Raw genomic sequence first — 15,177 nt, 5'->3', positions numbered from 1 at the left:
GGGAGGGGGTGTGCTAGGGCGGCGCTGCCACCCTGGGCGTAGTTTTCACCCTAGGAGAAGGGTCCTTGGAGAGTGAGGGGAGGTAGAGGAGATGGCGGCCTTGGTGCAGGAAGATGGCGCCCGAGGCTCACAGCAAGGGCGGCCGGGCTGCGAGCATTATGACAGAAGCTGTCTCCTGAAGGTGACGACTTCACGGGTTCTTCCTCCCAAGCTTCCGCCGGGCCGCGCTGGGGGAGGGGTGGGCTAGGCGGTTAGTGTGGGCTTAAGTTTGAGGCTAAGCTGTTTGTCAGGCTACCTTCTCCACCTGGAACTGGGTTCCTGCTGCAGAGAACGGTCCTGGCCAGGCGTCCACGGGCCCCCACCTTTCCTACTGTTTTGTACTTTGTAAGCACAGCCCTTCTTTCTTGGGAAGAGCCTGGGCTTGCACGTCGATCTTTTTTTTCATTGGATTTATTTATTTATTTGCTATTAGATTTATTTATTTATTTGCTATTAGAAGTAGACTGAGGCAGTCCCGGGCCTGTGCTGGCTCTTCCCCAGGTCCCTCTCGGGTGTGTGATGAAATAATGGAAGAAGGAAAAACAAGTATAGACTTGGCATATGATGCCAGCCCCTGCAGGAGATAAGTTATACAGCTTGCTAGCTTCAGTTTAGAGTCAATGAGTATGCCCACACCTGCCGAGGGAAAAATGTATGTGTGAAATACGAAGACAGTCATGTAATTGCCACTAGTAGGAAATTATGGATAGGACAGTGCTTAGTATGCATCTATTGTTACTTTTGTAACAATATATTTCCTAGTCAGTCTAGAATTTTTGAAATTGGCACCAATCCAATTAAAGTTTCCTGATTTTTCATGCAAGAAACAGTTTAAAGATTTTGCTTAGAAAGCTTGAGATTTGGAGCCCTACAACCCTACACCCAGATCTTAGCGGTGCTCCTTAACTCAATGGTTTTGGGCAAACTATCCGTGAAGTGCCCCATATGTGAAGTACGGGTAATAGAAGTTACTGTTTCATAACTATGAGACCTGTATGGACACCTCAAAGCCTTTTTTGTTGGCCATGGTTTGAGAACATTGCTGCACTAGATGAAGCTCTCAAAGTTGGTCATTCAATGAGTGTTGTGAATTGAATGCTATCCTTATGATTCCATTTTCACTGAGTTGTTCTGTTACTCTTTCAAGCTTGAGATCTGAAACTGATTTTGACATCTTGGCCCTCCTCCAACCCACAAGAAACTATGCAGATATTGTGTCTGTGTTCCACAGCACTAAGATACTGACTTTCAAATGCTTTTTGTCCTTTTGCTCTGTCTTCCTTAAATATGTGAGGCCAAGTGAAGAGTTTTTCGGAGAAACTAATCAACTAAATCAAATGCTGCTATTTGAGTAAGATAAAAACTAAAAATTGACCTTTAAATTTATCAAGGAGGAAGTAACTGGTAATCCTGAGAAGTTTCTGTGGAGGTATTGGGTCAAAACCCGAGTGGATTTAAGCGAAAATGAGAGTAGTGGAACTGGTAACAGTCTTTATAGACAACTGTTGGGAGTGTTGTAAAAGAACAAAAATATGAGTCTGTGGTTGATGGAAGATGTTGGGTCATGGGACCCCCCCACCCTTTAAGATGGGAGTTATTGCAGCATGTTTGTATGTTCTTGGAAATGACCCACTAAAGTGAGAACATTTTATAATACAGGAGGGAGAGGGGAAACTGGAGGCGCACTGACCCTGAGTATCTGAAGAAAACACAGACGCCAGTGCACAAATGGAGGGGTTAGCCTTACATAATAACATGGACTGTAGATTCTGTAACAGAAAAGAAGAGCGAGAAGTACATTTGCAAGGAGGTTGATAGAATTTATGGGAGGATATTCTCTTGATTATTTCTACTGTTTTCATAGTGAAATAAAAGGCAAGGTCATCCATCAGTAGATTATAAGGAGGGAGAAGAAGTAAGTGGTCGAGGTTTTGAGAGAGGAGAGGATGTGTAATAATCACCTCTAGGTCCTAGGACTAGACCCTAGAAGAAGGAGGGAATTGACTAGGGAAACATGGTAGTAAGAACCCATTTTTTTTTTCTTTTTCAAGAAATTGTGACTTTAAAGTGAGACCAGTCAGTGTTGGGTGCTTCTTTTGTAGCAGTGTTCAGTTGTTCCTTTGTAAGTTACATAGAGGATTGGATTGAACCAGTTGAGATTCTGGGTAGGTGAGTGTGAGGAGTGAAGGCACTAGGGCAGGCGTGGCCAACGGCTTTTGTCCCCAGGTCAGATTAGACAGCAAACTTTTTTCACAGTCCGAACGAAATATTAAAATTAAAAAATGTTAAATACAAAAATGATTCGTTCAAGTAAACAAAGTTTTATTATGTAATTTGTTTATGAATAAATGTAAGTAATTTAGTACAACAAATTAACAAAAAAAACTAATGTGATGTGTTGAGGCACTTTGCATCACCTATTATTTTTTTCATATCTGGCTCTATACTTGTAGTAGCTATTCTTAACACAGCCTCCAAATGTAAATCATTCAGTCTTGATCTTGTACTTTTATTTAGATTTATTAAAAAAAAAGTTTGTTCACAAATATAAATTGAGCTGAAGATTACTAAATATTCCTTGGCAAGTTTTTTTTTTTTGTATTTTTCTGAAGCTGGAAACAGGGAGAGACAGTCAGACAGACTCCCGCATGCGCCTGACTGGGATCCACCCGGCATGCCCACCAGGGGCGATGCTCTGCCCACCAGGGGGTGATGCTCTGCCCCTTCGGGGGGGGGGGTTGCTCTGTTGCGACCAAAGCCATTCTAGCGCCTGGGGCAGAGGCCATGGAGCCATCCCCAGCGCCCGGGCCATCTTTGCTCCAGTGGAGCCTCGGCTGCGGGAGGGAAAGAGAGAGAGACAGAGAGGAAGGAGAGGGGGAGGGGTGGAGAAGCAGATGGGCGCTTCTCCTGTGTGCCCTGGCCGGGAATCGAACCCGGAACTTCTGCACGCCAGGCCGACGCTCTACCACTGAGCCAACCGGCCAGGGCCCTTGGCAAGTTTTTTAAAATTTCCATATTTTCCATTCAATTGCTTATAAAAATTGCACAGATGAATACAAAAGTTGTAAATCTTTATAATGGATTTTTAAAAAAAAAATAAAAATAAAGAAGTATCACAAATCCATTCTACCAATTATTGGAAGTTAACCCTAGAGTAGTTACACGTGGAATTCTTTTCCGCTATCTCTATCTTAAATATCTCGATTTCCAATAATCAAAGATGCTTCCGCTTCTGAGTAGCTGAGATTTTAACTTTCATTATTGTGCAATGGTTAAATATCGTAGTTTATGTATAACAATTTAAAAGTTCCACTTATTTCATTTCCACAGTGCGCCGTGCGGAGAATATTAAAAATTTAAGTGCGGGCTGCAGAAACTCATTCCAGCCCGTGGGCCATATGTTGGCTATGCCTGAACTAGGTAGGGGGTGTGCAAGGGAAGAATTGGAGTGAGTTGGAAAGAAAGGAGATAGTGCTTAGAGAGTTACATCTTTGAAATTAAGTTACAAACAGGACTCAGTTCTTTTCTAGAGCATTAGTTCTCTAAATATGGTGAATGGACCTGTGGTGATTCCTGAGGTCCTTTCTGGGGATACTCAAGATTAAAACTCCTTTCTAATACTAAGACATTATTTGTCTTTTTTAGTGTTTGCAAAACTAATGATTAAAACTGCTGGTACCTTAGTGTGAATCAGTCAAAGCAGTGACACTGAACTGTGTGCTCCAGCTGTAGTTTAAAAAAGCTAGGTTCACTTAGAATGTTATAAAATTAAAGCAGTAAGATTATTGATTTTATAGTCTCATCCCTTGAAAGGACATCTTTTTATGTGTTTGATGAAATGGTATGTTTTCTTCAACCACTTCCGCAACTGAAATTAGGTGGTTTGATGACAAAAATCTCTTGAAAGATCTTGAACAATTGGATTATGGACTTAACTGTTTGCATTTTTCATGAAACACTGTATTTTTACTTGAACCATAGGGTTATTCAGGCTTGGGTTTTGGTGGACAATTTCTCAAAAAGGAGGGAGGTGAGACTGTCATTACAAGGAAATCAACCAACAGTGATAAAATTTGAGCTTTCATGTACAAAGTAGAATTTTGGAAAACTTGTCTTAGTCCCCATGAGTTGAATGCTTCCCAATACCTAAAGAGTGTTCTGATGATATTAATGAATGTGATTTTTTTTTGATATTGCATGTCAAATATGTTAACTTTTGGGAGATCTACATAATTTAGTGAACTGATACTTTCCAAATGACCAATGCATGAGTAAAAGATACATTCAAAGTTCAAGATAGGTTAGTGGGTTTTAATCTAACAGGAAGAAAAGTTTACTGATATGATTTCAGAGCCCACATTGCAATTAACAGTTTATAAGAGTTGTTGAGTTCTGGTGTGGTATCAGAGAAGAATCCATAATTTTCTGAAAAGGGTATTAACATACTCCCTTTTCCAACTGTATTTCTCTGAGTCCAGAATTTCTTCATGTACTTCAACAAAAACTTATTGAATATAGAAGTAGAACTGGGAATCCAGCTTTCTTTTTTGGGAAAAATATAACTTATTGTTTATTAAAATATTTATGTTAAGATATAATGGACTTGTTACTATTATTTTAAAAACTAATAAATATTTTAAAATATCTATTTTAGTTTATATTATGGTATCTCAATAGATATAATTTACATGAACAAAAGCTCTCTGGGATACTCAAATTTTAAGAGTGTTAAAGGTGTCCTAAGACTCAAGTGTTGGAGAACTACTGTTCTGTAGTCTGGCTGAGGAGGGTTGGAGGACAAGGCCATTGGAATTGAGAAAGGAACTGAGAGTTGAGGGTATTGAAAGGATTATCAAGGCCCTGGCCTGTTGGCTCTGTGGTAGAGTGTTGGCCCGGTGTGTGGAAGTCCCTGGTTCGATTATTATCCGGGGCACACAGGAGAAGCACCCATCTGCTTCTCCACCCTTTCCTCTCTCCTTTCTCTCTATCTCTCTCTTCCCCTTCCACAGCCAAGGCTCCATTGGAGCAAAGTTGGCTGGGTGCTGAGGATGGCTCTGTGGCCTCCACCTCAGGTGCTAGAATGGCTCCCGTTGCAATAGAGTGATGCCTCAGATGCGCAGAGCATCACCTTCTAGAGGGCATGCTGGGTGGATCCTGGTCGGACACATGTGGGAGTCTTATCTTTCTGCCTCCCGCTTCTCACTTCAGAAAAATACTTGAAAAAAGAAAAAGAAAAAAAAAAAGAAAGGGTTATTCTGAATGTGCCAATCACTAAGATTTAGGATAAGCATAGTGTTGGAGAGAAAGGCAGCCAGTTGAGTGTTAAAATCTTTAAGGAATGAACTATTTTAGGTAAGTCATGGCATAGAAATGAGTATAACTAAAAGGTCACGGTGTACTGGAACGTTTTGGCTTAGTCTTCTAGTCTGGAAACTTCTTAATGTACTAGTTAGGGTAAGGCTAAATCGCTATCACAAAAAGACTCAGCAGTCAGTTGGGAGAATGAGTTTATTTCTTTCCACCTAACAATTCTAAGGTGAGTGATCCTGTTTATTGATGAGGCTCTATTGCACATGATCACCCCCAAGGACAAGTTTTTTTCCCATTGTATTATTTTGCGTGTTTTAAGGCATATAGTCATCATCTGGGTTGCTGCCATGTCCAGGTTTCATCTTATGGAAAGGGAAAAGGGAGCATGAAAGAAGGGTTAATATTCAGGCCCAGAAGTGGCACTGATGTCTTCTGTTCATATTGTGTTGGTAAAACCTTAGTCATTTTCCACAACCAATAGCAAGGAAGGCTAGGAACAGTAAGTAGTATAGCTGGGAAGTCATGTGCCCAGGAGGAAGGAGAAAACAGGTTTGGTGGACAACTGGACACTCTTGAAAACAAGGTCTATTTGTTATAGTTATTGTATCCTGTAAGATATTAAGCATAGTTAATAATTAATAAACAGAAGTGACCTAAACTATAATCTTTATAATATTTAATGTTTAGGGATTGAAGCAGGTAAATGATTTTATCTGGAAATGTCTATAAGAAGTTACCAGCTTGCCATTTAGGCTGGGAATGACTTTAGGGTGTTGCGGGATTAGTTTTTCATTTTAGGGATTTCCATCCTTTTTAGTCTTTTGTCTTTAAAGAGAACATTGTGTTCAACTTCATACAGACATAGATATTGAAGAGAATAGGTGAAATATGCTAAGAGACAGCGAAATGTTATGTTTAGGGTTAGCTTACCCAACTGATCCATTGGTTGTAGTCTTTGACCTCATTCTGGAGGAGGAGGAAGAAAATTTCTTTTTGCATGGCAAACCTACTTTCTCCTGCTTCTTTTAACTCTTTTTCTCCCCTGGGCTTTAGGCACCTTGCTGTAACAAGTTGTATACTTGCCGGTTGTGTCATGATAACAAGGAAGACCATCAGCTAGATCGCTTTCAAGTAAAGGAAGTGCAGTGCATAAACTGTGAAAAAATTCAACATGTAAGATTTTATCACATTTTTAGTTTCTTTCTTTCCCAAGAATTTTTACTAAGGTGTTTTAAAAAATTTAATGAAGAGTATTGACAAGTACGACAATTCTAAAAGTAAGCAGTATCTTTGATTTAAATGTTTAAAAACTTGTAAAGACAAAACTGCATATACTTTAACAAATTCTGGAAATTCAAATAATAATTCAAAATGTGTTGGTAAATTTATCACAATTTTTAATTACATGTGCCTTTTCTAGGCCCAGCAGACTTGTGAAGAGTGTAGCACATTGTTTGGAGAATATTATTGCAGTATATGCCATCTGTTTGACAAAGACAAGAAGCAGTATCATTGTGAAAACTGTGGAATTTGTAGGTACTGTATATAAAATGTTCCTTTCTATTCTAATCACTTTTTTATTTTTTTGAAATATCTTAAATAATAATTTTATTGTTTTTGTCAGATATTACTTAATAGTTTTTCATTAATATTTTAAAACTTATAATCAAGTTTTATGTACCTCTTTATTGTTCTTATTTAAGTATTAAATGCATAAAATAATAAACTACCTTTCGGTATATCATTTTTTTATTATTAGTTTTAATGGGGTGACATTGATAAATCAGGGTACATATGTTCAGAGAGAACATCTCCAGGTTATTTTGACATTTGATTATGTTGCATTCCCATCACCCAAAGTCAAATTGTCTTCTGTCACCTTCTATCTGGTTTTCTTTGTGCCCCTCCCCTCTCCCCACCCTTTCCCTCTCTTCTACCCCTCCAACCACCACACTCTTGTCCATGTCTCTTAGTCTCATTTTTACGTCCCACCTATGTGTGGAATCATATAGTTCTTAGTTTTTTCTGATTTACTTATTTCACTCAGTATAATAATCGCTTCTAATGTATCAGGGAAATAATAGTTTTTAAAAATCAACTTTATTGGAATATAATTTATGTCTAATAAAATGCATTCATTTTAAGTGTCCAGTTTAGTAAAGTTTGACAAATATCTATATCTATGTTATTACCAACACAATCAAGATAAAAACATTTCTATTATTCTGAAAAGTTTCTTCGTGCTTCTTCTGTAATCATTGAATCAGCCCACCAACTGTTGCGTGGCTGTTTTAACATTATAACTTTGGGATATAAAATATGCTTGTATATGAAGTGTTTTGTAGGCAACTGAGGTAGAAAATTAGGGTGGATTTTTCCTTTTTAAAAATTAGTTTTTAAAAAGATTATCAAAAGTTTTGATAAAATCAGAAAATATGGAAAAGTAGAAAGAAGAAAAAACAGCTTACAATCCAGCCACTCATGTTGGTACATAGGAATTTTTTTTTCTTTTTTTTTTTTAAATAATTTTATTTTTTTAATGGGGCGACATCAATAAATCAGGATACATATATTCAAAGATAACAAGTCCAGGTTATCTTGTCGTTCAATTATGTTGCATACCCATCACCCAAAGACAGATTGTCCTCTGTCACCTTCTATCTAGTTTTCTTTGTGCCCCTCCCCCTCCCCCTTTCCCATTACCTTTCCCCCCCTACCCCCCGTAACCACCACACTCTTATCAATGTCTCTTAGTTTCACTTTTATGTCCCACCTACGTATGGAATAATGCGTTCCTGGTTTTTTCTGATTTACTTATTTCACTTCGTATAATGTTATCAAGATCCCACCATTTTGCTGTAAATGATCCGATGTCATCATTTCTTATGGCTGAATAGTATTCCATAGTGTATATGTGCCACATCTTTTTTATCCAGTCATCTATTGACGGGTTTTTTGGTTGTTTCCATGTCCTGGCCACTGTAAACAATGCTGCAATGAACATGGGGCTGCATGTGTCTTTACGTATCAGTGTTACTGAGTTTTTGGGGTATATACCCAGTAGAGGGATTGCTGGGTCATAAAGTAGTTCTATTTTCAGTTTTTTGAGGAACCACCATACTTTCTTCCATAATGGTTGTACTACTTTACATTCCCACCAACAGTGTATGAGGGTTCCTTTTTCTCCACAGCCTCTCCAACATTTGCTATTACCTGTCTTGTTAATAATAGCTAATATAACAGGTGTGAGGTGGTATCTCATTGCAGTTTTGATTTGCATTTCTCTAATAACTAAAGAAGATGAGCATCTTTTCATATATCTGTTGGCCATTTGTATTTCTTCCTGGGAGAAGTGTCTGTTCATGTCCTCTTCCCATTTTTTTTTTATTGGATTGTTTGTTTGTTTGTTGTTGAGTTTTATGAGTTCTTTGTATATTTTGGATATTAGGCCCTTATCTGAGCTGTTGTTTGAAAATATCATTTCCTATTTAGTTGGCTTTCTGTTTATTTTGTTATCAGTTTCTCTTGCTGAGCAAAAACTTCTTAGTCTGATGTAGTCCCATTCATTAATTTTTGCCTTCACTTCTCTTGCCTTTGGAGTCAAATTCATAAAATGCTCTTTAAAACTCAGGTCCATGAGTTGAGTACCTATGTCTTCTTCTATGTACTTAATTGTTTCAGGTCTTATGTTTACATCTTTGATCCATTTTGAGTTAATTTTAGTACAGGGGGACAAACTGTAGTCCAGTTTCATTCTTTTGCATGTGGCTTTCCAGTTTTCCCAGCACCATTTATTGAAGAGACTTACTTTTCTCCATTGTGTGTTGTTGGCCCCTTTATCAAAAATTATTTGACTATATATATGTGGTTTTATTTCTGGACTTTCTATTCTGTTCCATTGGTCTGAGTGTCTATTTTTCTGCCAATACCATGCTGTTTTGATTGTCGTGGCCCTATAATATAGTTTGAAGTCAGGTATTGTAATGCCCCCAGCTTCATTCTTTTTCTTTAGGATTGCTTTGGCTATTCGGGGTTTTTTATAGTTCCATATAAATCTGATGATTTTTTGCTCTATTTCTTTAAAAAACGTCATTGGAAGTTTGATGGGAATTGCATTAAATTTGTATATTGCTTTGGGTAATATAGCCATCTTGATTATATTTATTCTTCCTAGCCAAGAACAAGGTATATTCTTCCATCTCATTATATCTTTTTCGATTTCCCTTAACAATGGTTTATAGTTTTCATTATATAAGTCCTTTACATTCTTTGTTATGTTTATTCCTAAGTATTTTATTTTTTTTGTTGCAATCGTGAAGGGAATTATTCTTTTGAGTTCATTCTCAATTGTTTCATTGTTGGCATATAGAAAGGCCTATTGACTTCTGTATGTTAATTTTGTATCCTGTGACCTTACTGTATTGGCTTATTGTTTCTAGTAGTCTTTTTGTGGATTCTTTGGGGTTTTTGATGTATAGGATCATATCATCTGCAAAAAGTGATACCTTTACTTCTTCTTTTCCGATATGGATGCCTTTATTTCTTTGTCTTGTCTGATTGCTCTGGCCAGAACCTCTAGTACCACATTAAATAAGAGTGGAGAGAGTGGACAACCCTGTCTTGTTCCTGATTTAAGGGGGAAAGCCTTCAGTTTAGTGCCATTTAATATGATGTTAGCTGCTGGTTTATCATATATGGCCTTTATCATGTTGAGATATTTTCCTTCTATACCCATTTTGTTGAGAGTCTTAAACATAAAATTGTGTTGTATTTTATCGAAAGCCTTTTCTGCGTCTATTGATAAGATCATGTGTTTTTTGTTCTTTGTTTTGTTGAGATGGTGTATTACGTTAACCGTTTTACGTATGTTGAACCATCCTTGAGATTCTGGGATGAATCCCACTTGATCATGATGTATTATTTTTTTAATATGTTGTATTCGATTTGCTAGTATTTTATTTAGTATTTTAGCATCTGTATTCATTAGAGATATTGGTCTGTAGTTTTCTTTTTCTTGTGCCATCCTTGCCTGGTTTTGGTATGAGGGTTATGTTGGCCTCATAAAATGTGTTTGGAAGTATTGCTTCTTCTTCAATTTTTTTTGAAGACTTTGAGTAGAATAGGAACCAAGTCTTCTTTGAATGTTTGATAAAATTCACTGGTTTAGCCGTCAGGGCCTGGACTTTTATTTTTGGGGAGGTTTTTAATGGTTTTTTCTATTTCTTCTCTACTAATAGGTCTGTTTAGGCTTTCTGCTTCTTCTTGACTCAGTCTAGGAAGGTTGTATTGTTCTAGGAAATTATCCATTTCTTCTAGGTTGTTGAATTTAGTGGCATAAAGTTTTTCATAGTATTCTACAATAATTCTTTGTATATCTACGGTGTCTGTGGTGATTTCTCCTCTTTCATTCTGGATTTTGTTTATATGAGTTCTTTCTCTTTTTTCCTTAGTAAGTCTTGCCAAGGGTTTGTCAATTTTGTTGATCTTTTCAAAGAACCAGCTCCTTGTTCTATTAATTTTTTCTATAGTTTTTCTGTTCTCTATTTCATTTATCTCTGCTCTGATTTTTATTATCTCCTTTCTTCAGCTGGTTTTGGGTTGTCTTTGTTCTTCTTTTCCTAGTTCCTTAAGGTGTGAAAATAAGTGGTTCACTTGGGCTTTCTCTTGTTTGTTCATATATGCCTGAAGTGATATGAACTTCCCTCTTATCACTGCTTTTGCTGCATCCCATAGATTCTGATATGTCGTATTGTCATTTTCATTAGTCTGTATATATCTTTTGATCTCTGCACTTATTTCTTCTTTGACCCATTCATTTTTAAAAAGTATGGTGTTTCCACATTTTTGTGGGATTTTTTTCCTCTTTTTTGCAGTTGAATTCTAGTTTCAAGGCTTTATGATCAGAAAATATGCTTGGTACAACTTCAATTTTTCTGAATTTTCTGATGTTGTTTTGTGACCCAACATATGGTCAGTTCTTGAGAATGATCCAGGTACACCGGAGAAAAATGTATACTCAGTCACTTTGGGATGAAATGTCCTGTAGATGTCTATCATATCCAAGTGCTCTAGTGTTTTGTTTAAGGCCACTATATCTTTGTCGATTCTCTGTTTGGATGACCGATCTAGAGCCGTCAGCGGTGTATTGAGGTCTCCAAGTATGTTTGTATTTCTGTCAGTTTTTGTTTTAAGGTCAATAAGTAGCTCTTATATATTTTGGTGCTCCTTGGTTTGGTGCATATATATTAAGAATTGTTATGTCTTCTTGATTCAGTGTCCTCTTAGCCATTATGAAATGGCCATTTTTATCTCTGAGTACTTTTGCTCTCTTGTAATCAGCATTATCAGATATGAGTATTGCTACGCCTGCTTTTTTTTGGATGTTATTTGCTTGGAGTATTGTTTTCCAGCCTTTCACTTTGAATTTGTTTTTATCCTTGTTACTTAGATGAGTTTCCTGTAGGCAGCATACAGTTGGATTTTCTTTTTTAATCCATTCTTCTACTCTGTGCCTTTTTATTGGTGAGTTTAATCCATTTACATTTAGAGTAATTATTGACACTTGTGAGTTCCCTATTGCCATTTTATAGATTGCCTTCTGTTAGTTTTGTGTCTTGTTTGATCCTTCTCTTTTGTTTTTCTATCTTTTGTTTTTATTTGGTTGTATTCCATACATCTTTCCTCTGTTGCTATCTCTTTTATCTCATGTGCTTCTGTGGTGGTTTTTTCAATGGTGGTTACCTTTGAGTAATGAAAAGGGTCCCTTCCCTGTTCATTGTAGCGAACTATTTTGTGAGTACTTTTGTACTCCATTGTCCCTTGCTACTGTTAATCTCCATCCTCTCCCCCCCTTTTTTTGTTGTTGTCACAGTTTAATTTTGGTTTTATTGTGTTCTTCTTGGAGCTTTTACTTGTGGCTTTGTTTCTTTTTTGTTCTTTGTATCTGATTGGAGAACCCCCTTTAGTAATTCCTGGAGTGGGGGTTTTCTGATGATAAATTCCCTCATCTTTTCTGTATCTGTGAATGTTTTTATTTCTCCTTCATATTTGAAGGATAGCTTTGATGGGTATAGTATTCGTGGCTGAAAGTTCCTCTCTTTCAGGAGTTTAAATATTGGGGTCCACTCTCTTCTAGCTTGTAGAGTTTCTGCTGAGAAATCTGATGATAATCTAATGGGCCTTCCTTTATATATTGTATTCTTCTATTCCCTGGCTGCCTTGAGAATTTTTTCTTTGCCGTTGGTTTGTGCCAATTTCATTATGATGTGCCTTGGAGTAGGTTTGTTGAGGTTAAGAAAACTCGGAGTTCTGTTTGCTTCTTGAACTTGAGGCTTTAGTTCTTTCCACAGGCTTGGGAAGTTCTCATCTATTATTTGTTTGAGTATGTTCTCCATTCCATTTTCTCTCTCTTCTCCCTCTGGTATACCTATTATTCTTATGTTATTCTTTTTGATGGAGTCAGATAATTCTTGTAGGGCTATCTCATTTTTTTAAATTTTTGAGTCTCTTTCTTCTTCTCTCTGTTGTGCCTCAAGTTGCTTGTCTTCTATTTCACTAATCCTCTCTTCTATCTGGCCTGTTCTATTAGCTAAGGTTGTTACCTCGTTTTTCAGCTCGTGAATTGAGTTTTCATCTCTGTTTGATTTGTTTTTATAGTTTCAATTTCCTTGGAAATATATTCTTTGTGTTCATTGAGTTGTTTTCTGAGGTCCCTAAATTGCCTTTCTGTGTTTTCTTGTATATCTCTGAGTATTTTTAGGATTTCTATCTTGAATTCTCTGTCATTTAGCTCCAAAGTTTCCAATATATTAAATTTTTCTCCATAGATTTTTCCTCATCTAGCTGTGTTACCTCTCTTTCTTTTGTATCCATGATATTCGATTTTCTCTTCCTTAATGGCATCTGAGAGTGGTTTTGTTGATAGTATTAATGAGAATTAATAAAGAATAAAAAGTTAAAAAAATAAAAAAATCGAAAAAGGTTTTTTTAAAAAAAATTAATAATGAAATAAAGAAAAATAAAATAAAATAAAAATTAAAAAAAAGGAAATTATTTCCCCCCTCCTTTTTTCCTCTCCTCTCCTCTCCTCTCCCCTCTTTCTTGAGAAAATCTTGTGGTGAACTGTGAATTATATTGTATTAAATAGAACAAACAATGCCTGTAATGGAGGCCCTGAATTGGGGAAAAGCAATAAAGGCAAAAAAATAAGAAAAAAAAGAGGGGGGGTATGGACCCACAAAAAGCAAATAAGGAAAAAATTTGGGTCAAGAATAAAATGATTTGGTTTTAGGTGTTGGTTGACTAAGAGTTATGATGAGAGGAATAAGGGAAATAGGAAAATGGGCGGACAAATTAAAAAATTACTATTGTATTTAGTGGAACAAGAACTAGGTAAAATGGAGAGCCAGGGATGGGAGCACTGCTAGTGAGTTAAAAAGGTGATGTAAAAACCCCCCAAAATGCCACAAACATAAGTTTGAGTCCCAGATAAGATAATTTGTTCGTTATTGAGGTTTGAATGAGAGGAGACGTAAAGGAGAAAGGAAGAAACTAATATAGAGGGAGAAAAGAAAGAAAGAGAGAGAAAAAAAAGAGGGAACCACTAAAAGAAGAATAAAGAAAAAAGAGGAGAGAGAGAGAGAGAGAGAGTTAAGGGTTTTGGAGTGCAACCCTCATAGAGAGAAAGGAAGAGGAGAGAAGAGATAATGGGAGATGTAACACTTATGGGTAGTGTAGTTCAAGGAGAGGAGAGAGTAAGACCAGCAGAGAATTAAATGACCAAATTGGAGGAGGAAAAAAAAATATCAAGAATGAAGATAAGAGAAACAAACGAACAAATATAATAAAATGGGATAGGTTATAAAGTCTGCGGATTATTCTTGATTTTGAGAGGTTATCTTCTTGCTTTTTCTTTTCTCTCCCTCTTCCTGGTCGGTGATTCTGTACCCCAGGTTCTGCCCCTTTGGCACGCTCAGTAGAGGTTTGCAGTTGATAAGTCTCTATGGCAATGTCATGTATTGTGCTTTAGTCTCGTTGACAGTCGAGGCTCATTAGCATTTATAGGCTCTGACAGTGAGAGAGTCCGTGTTCCTGGAGCCTTTCTCCTAGTCTTTGCTTCCTCAATTAGTAGCCTGATAATCCAGCTATGGGGTTGCTGTTGCCTCTGCCTTGATAGTAAGAGGCTCAAAGAGCTGGCAACTCCCCACTCTATTTCCACTCAGCACAGGGCTCTGGGTAAGGCTCAGTCAGTCAGAGCTGCTAGCATAATCAGGCAGGGCTTCAGCCCACTCAAAGACCTCTGGCTCTGCCACTCTGTCGGGTGACACGGTTGGGCGCCCACTCCCGGGGCGCTTGGAGGAAACTCTCGCTCACTATCTGCATGCGCAGACCAGGATATCAGGCTGGCAGTCTCACACTCTGAGTGAAACCCCCACCTGCACGGAAAAGTTCCAGTGTTGGAATTGGCTCTCGCTCCGTCCCCGTGCGCGGCTTTTTCAAGGCGCTGGGGTGGCCCGAGATTCTGCTTTTGGCCCACACAAAGGCCCCTGACTCTGCTCCTTTGTGGGATAACACGGGCGCACACTGCCGAGGCACTCGGAGGAATCTCTCGCTCACTATCTGCGTGCGCAGACCAGGATATCAGGCCAGCTGCCTCACCCTCTGAGTGAAACCCCCACCCGCACGGAAAAGTTCCAGCGTTGGAATTAGTTCTTGCTCCCTTCCCGTGCGCGGGTTTCCCAGGGGCGGTCCGGAGATTCCGCTTTCAGCCCACACAAAGGCCTCTGACTCTGCCTCTCTGTGGGATAACACGGGCGCCCACTCCCGGGG

At 37.9% G+C, this 15,177-nt stretch overlaps 1 protein-coding gene across 1 annotated transcript in view; it reads left to right on the top strand.

Annotated features, from left to right (window-relative positions):
* The first annotated feature begins 50 nt into the window (after positions 1-50).
* The window catches only part of RCHY1 (ring finger and CHY zinc finger domain containing 1), a 40,993-nt gene continuing 25,866 nt past the window's right edge, over positions 51-15,177 (top strand). Inside the window, exons 1-3 of the mRNA XM_066385781.1 lie at positions 51-181; positions 6,403-6,522; positions 6,770-6,885. Coding sequence (XP_066241878.1) covers positions 92-181; positions 6,403-6,522; positions 6,770-6,885 — 326 coding nt within the window. The 5' untranslated portion in view covers positions 51-91. The remainder of the gene's footprint in view (positions 182-6,402; positions 6,523-6,769; positions 6,886-15,177) is intronic.

Source organism: Saccopteryx leptura, chromosome 5, assembly GCF_036850995.1.
Source record: "Saccopteryx leptura isolate mSacLep1 chromosome 5, mSacLep1_pri_phased_curated, whole genome shotgun sequence".
NCBI lineage: Eukaryota > Metazoa > Chordata > Mammalia > Chiroptera > Emballonuridae > Saccopteryx > Saccopteryx leptura.
Note: the sequence above shows the minus strand (reverse complement) of the source record. Positions and strands in the feature narration are given on the sequence as shown.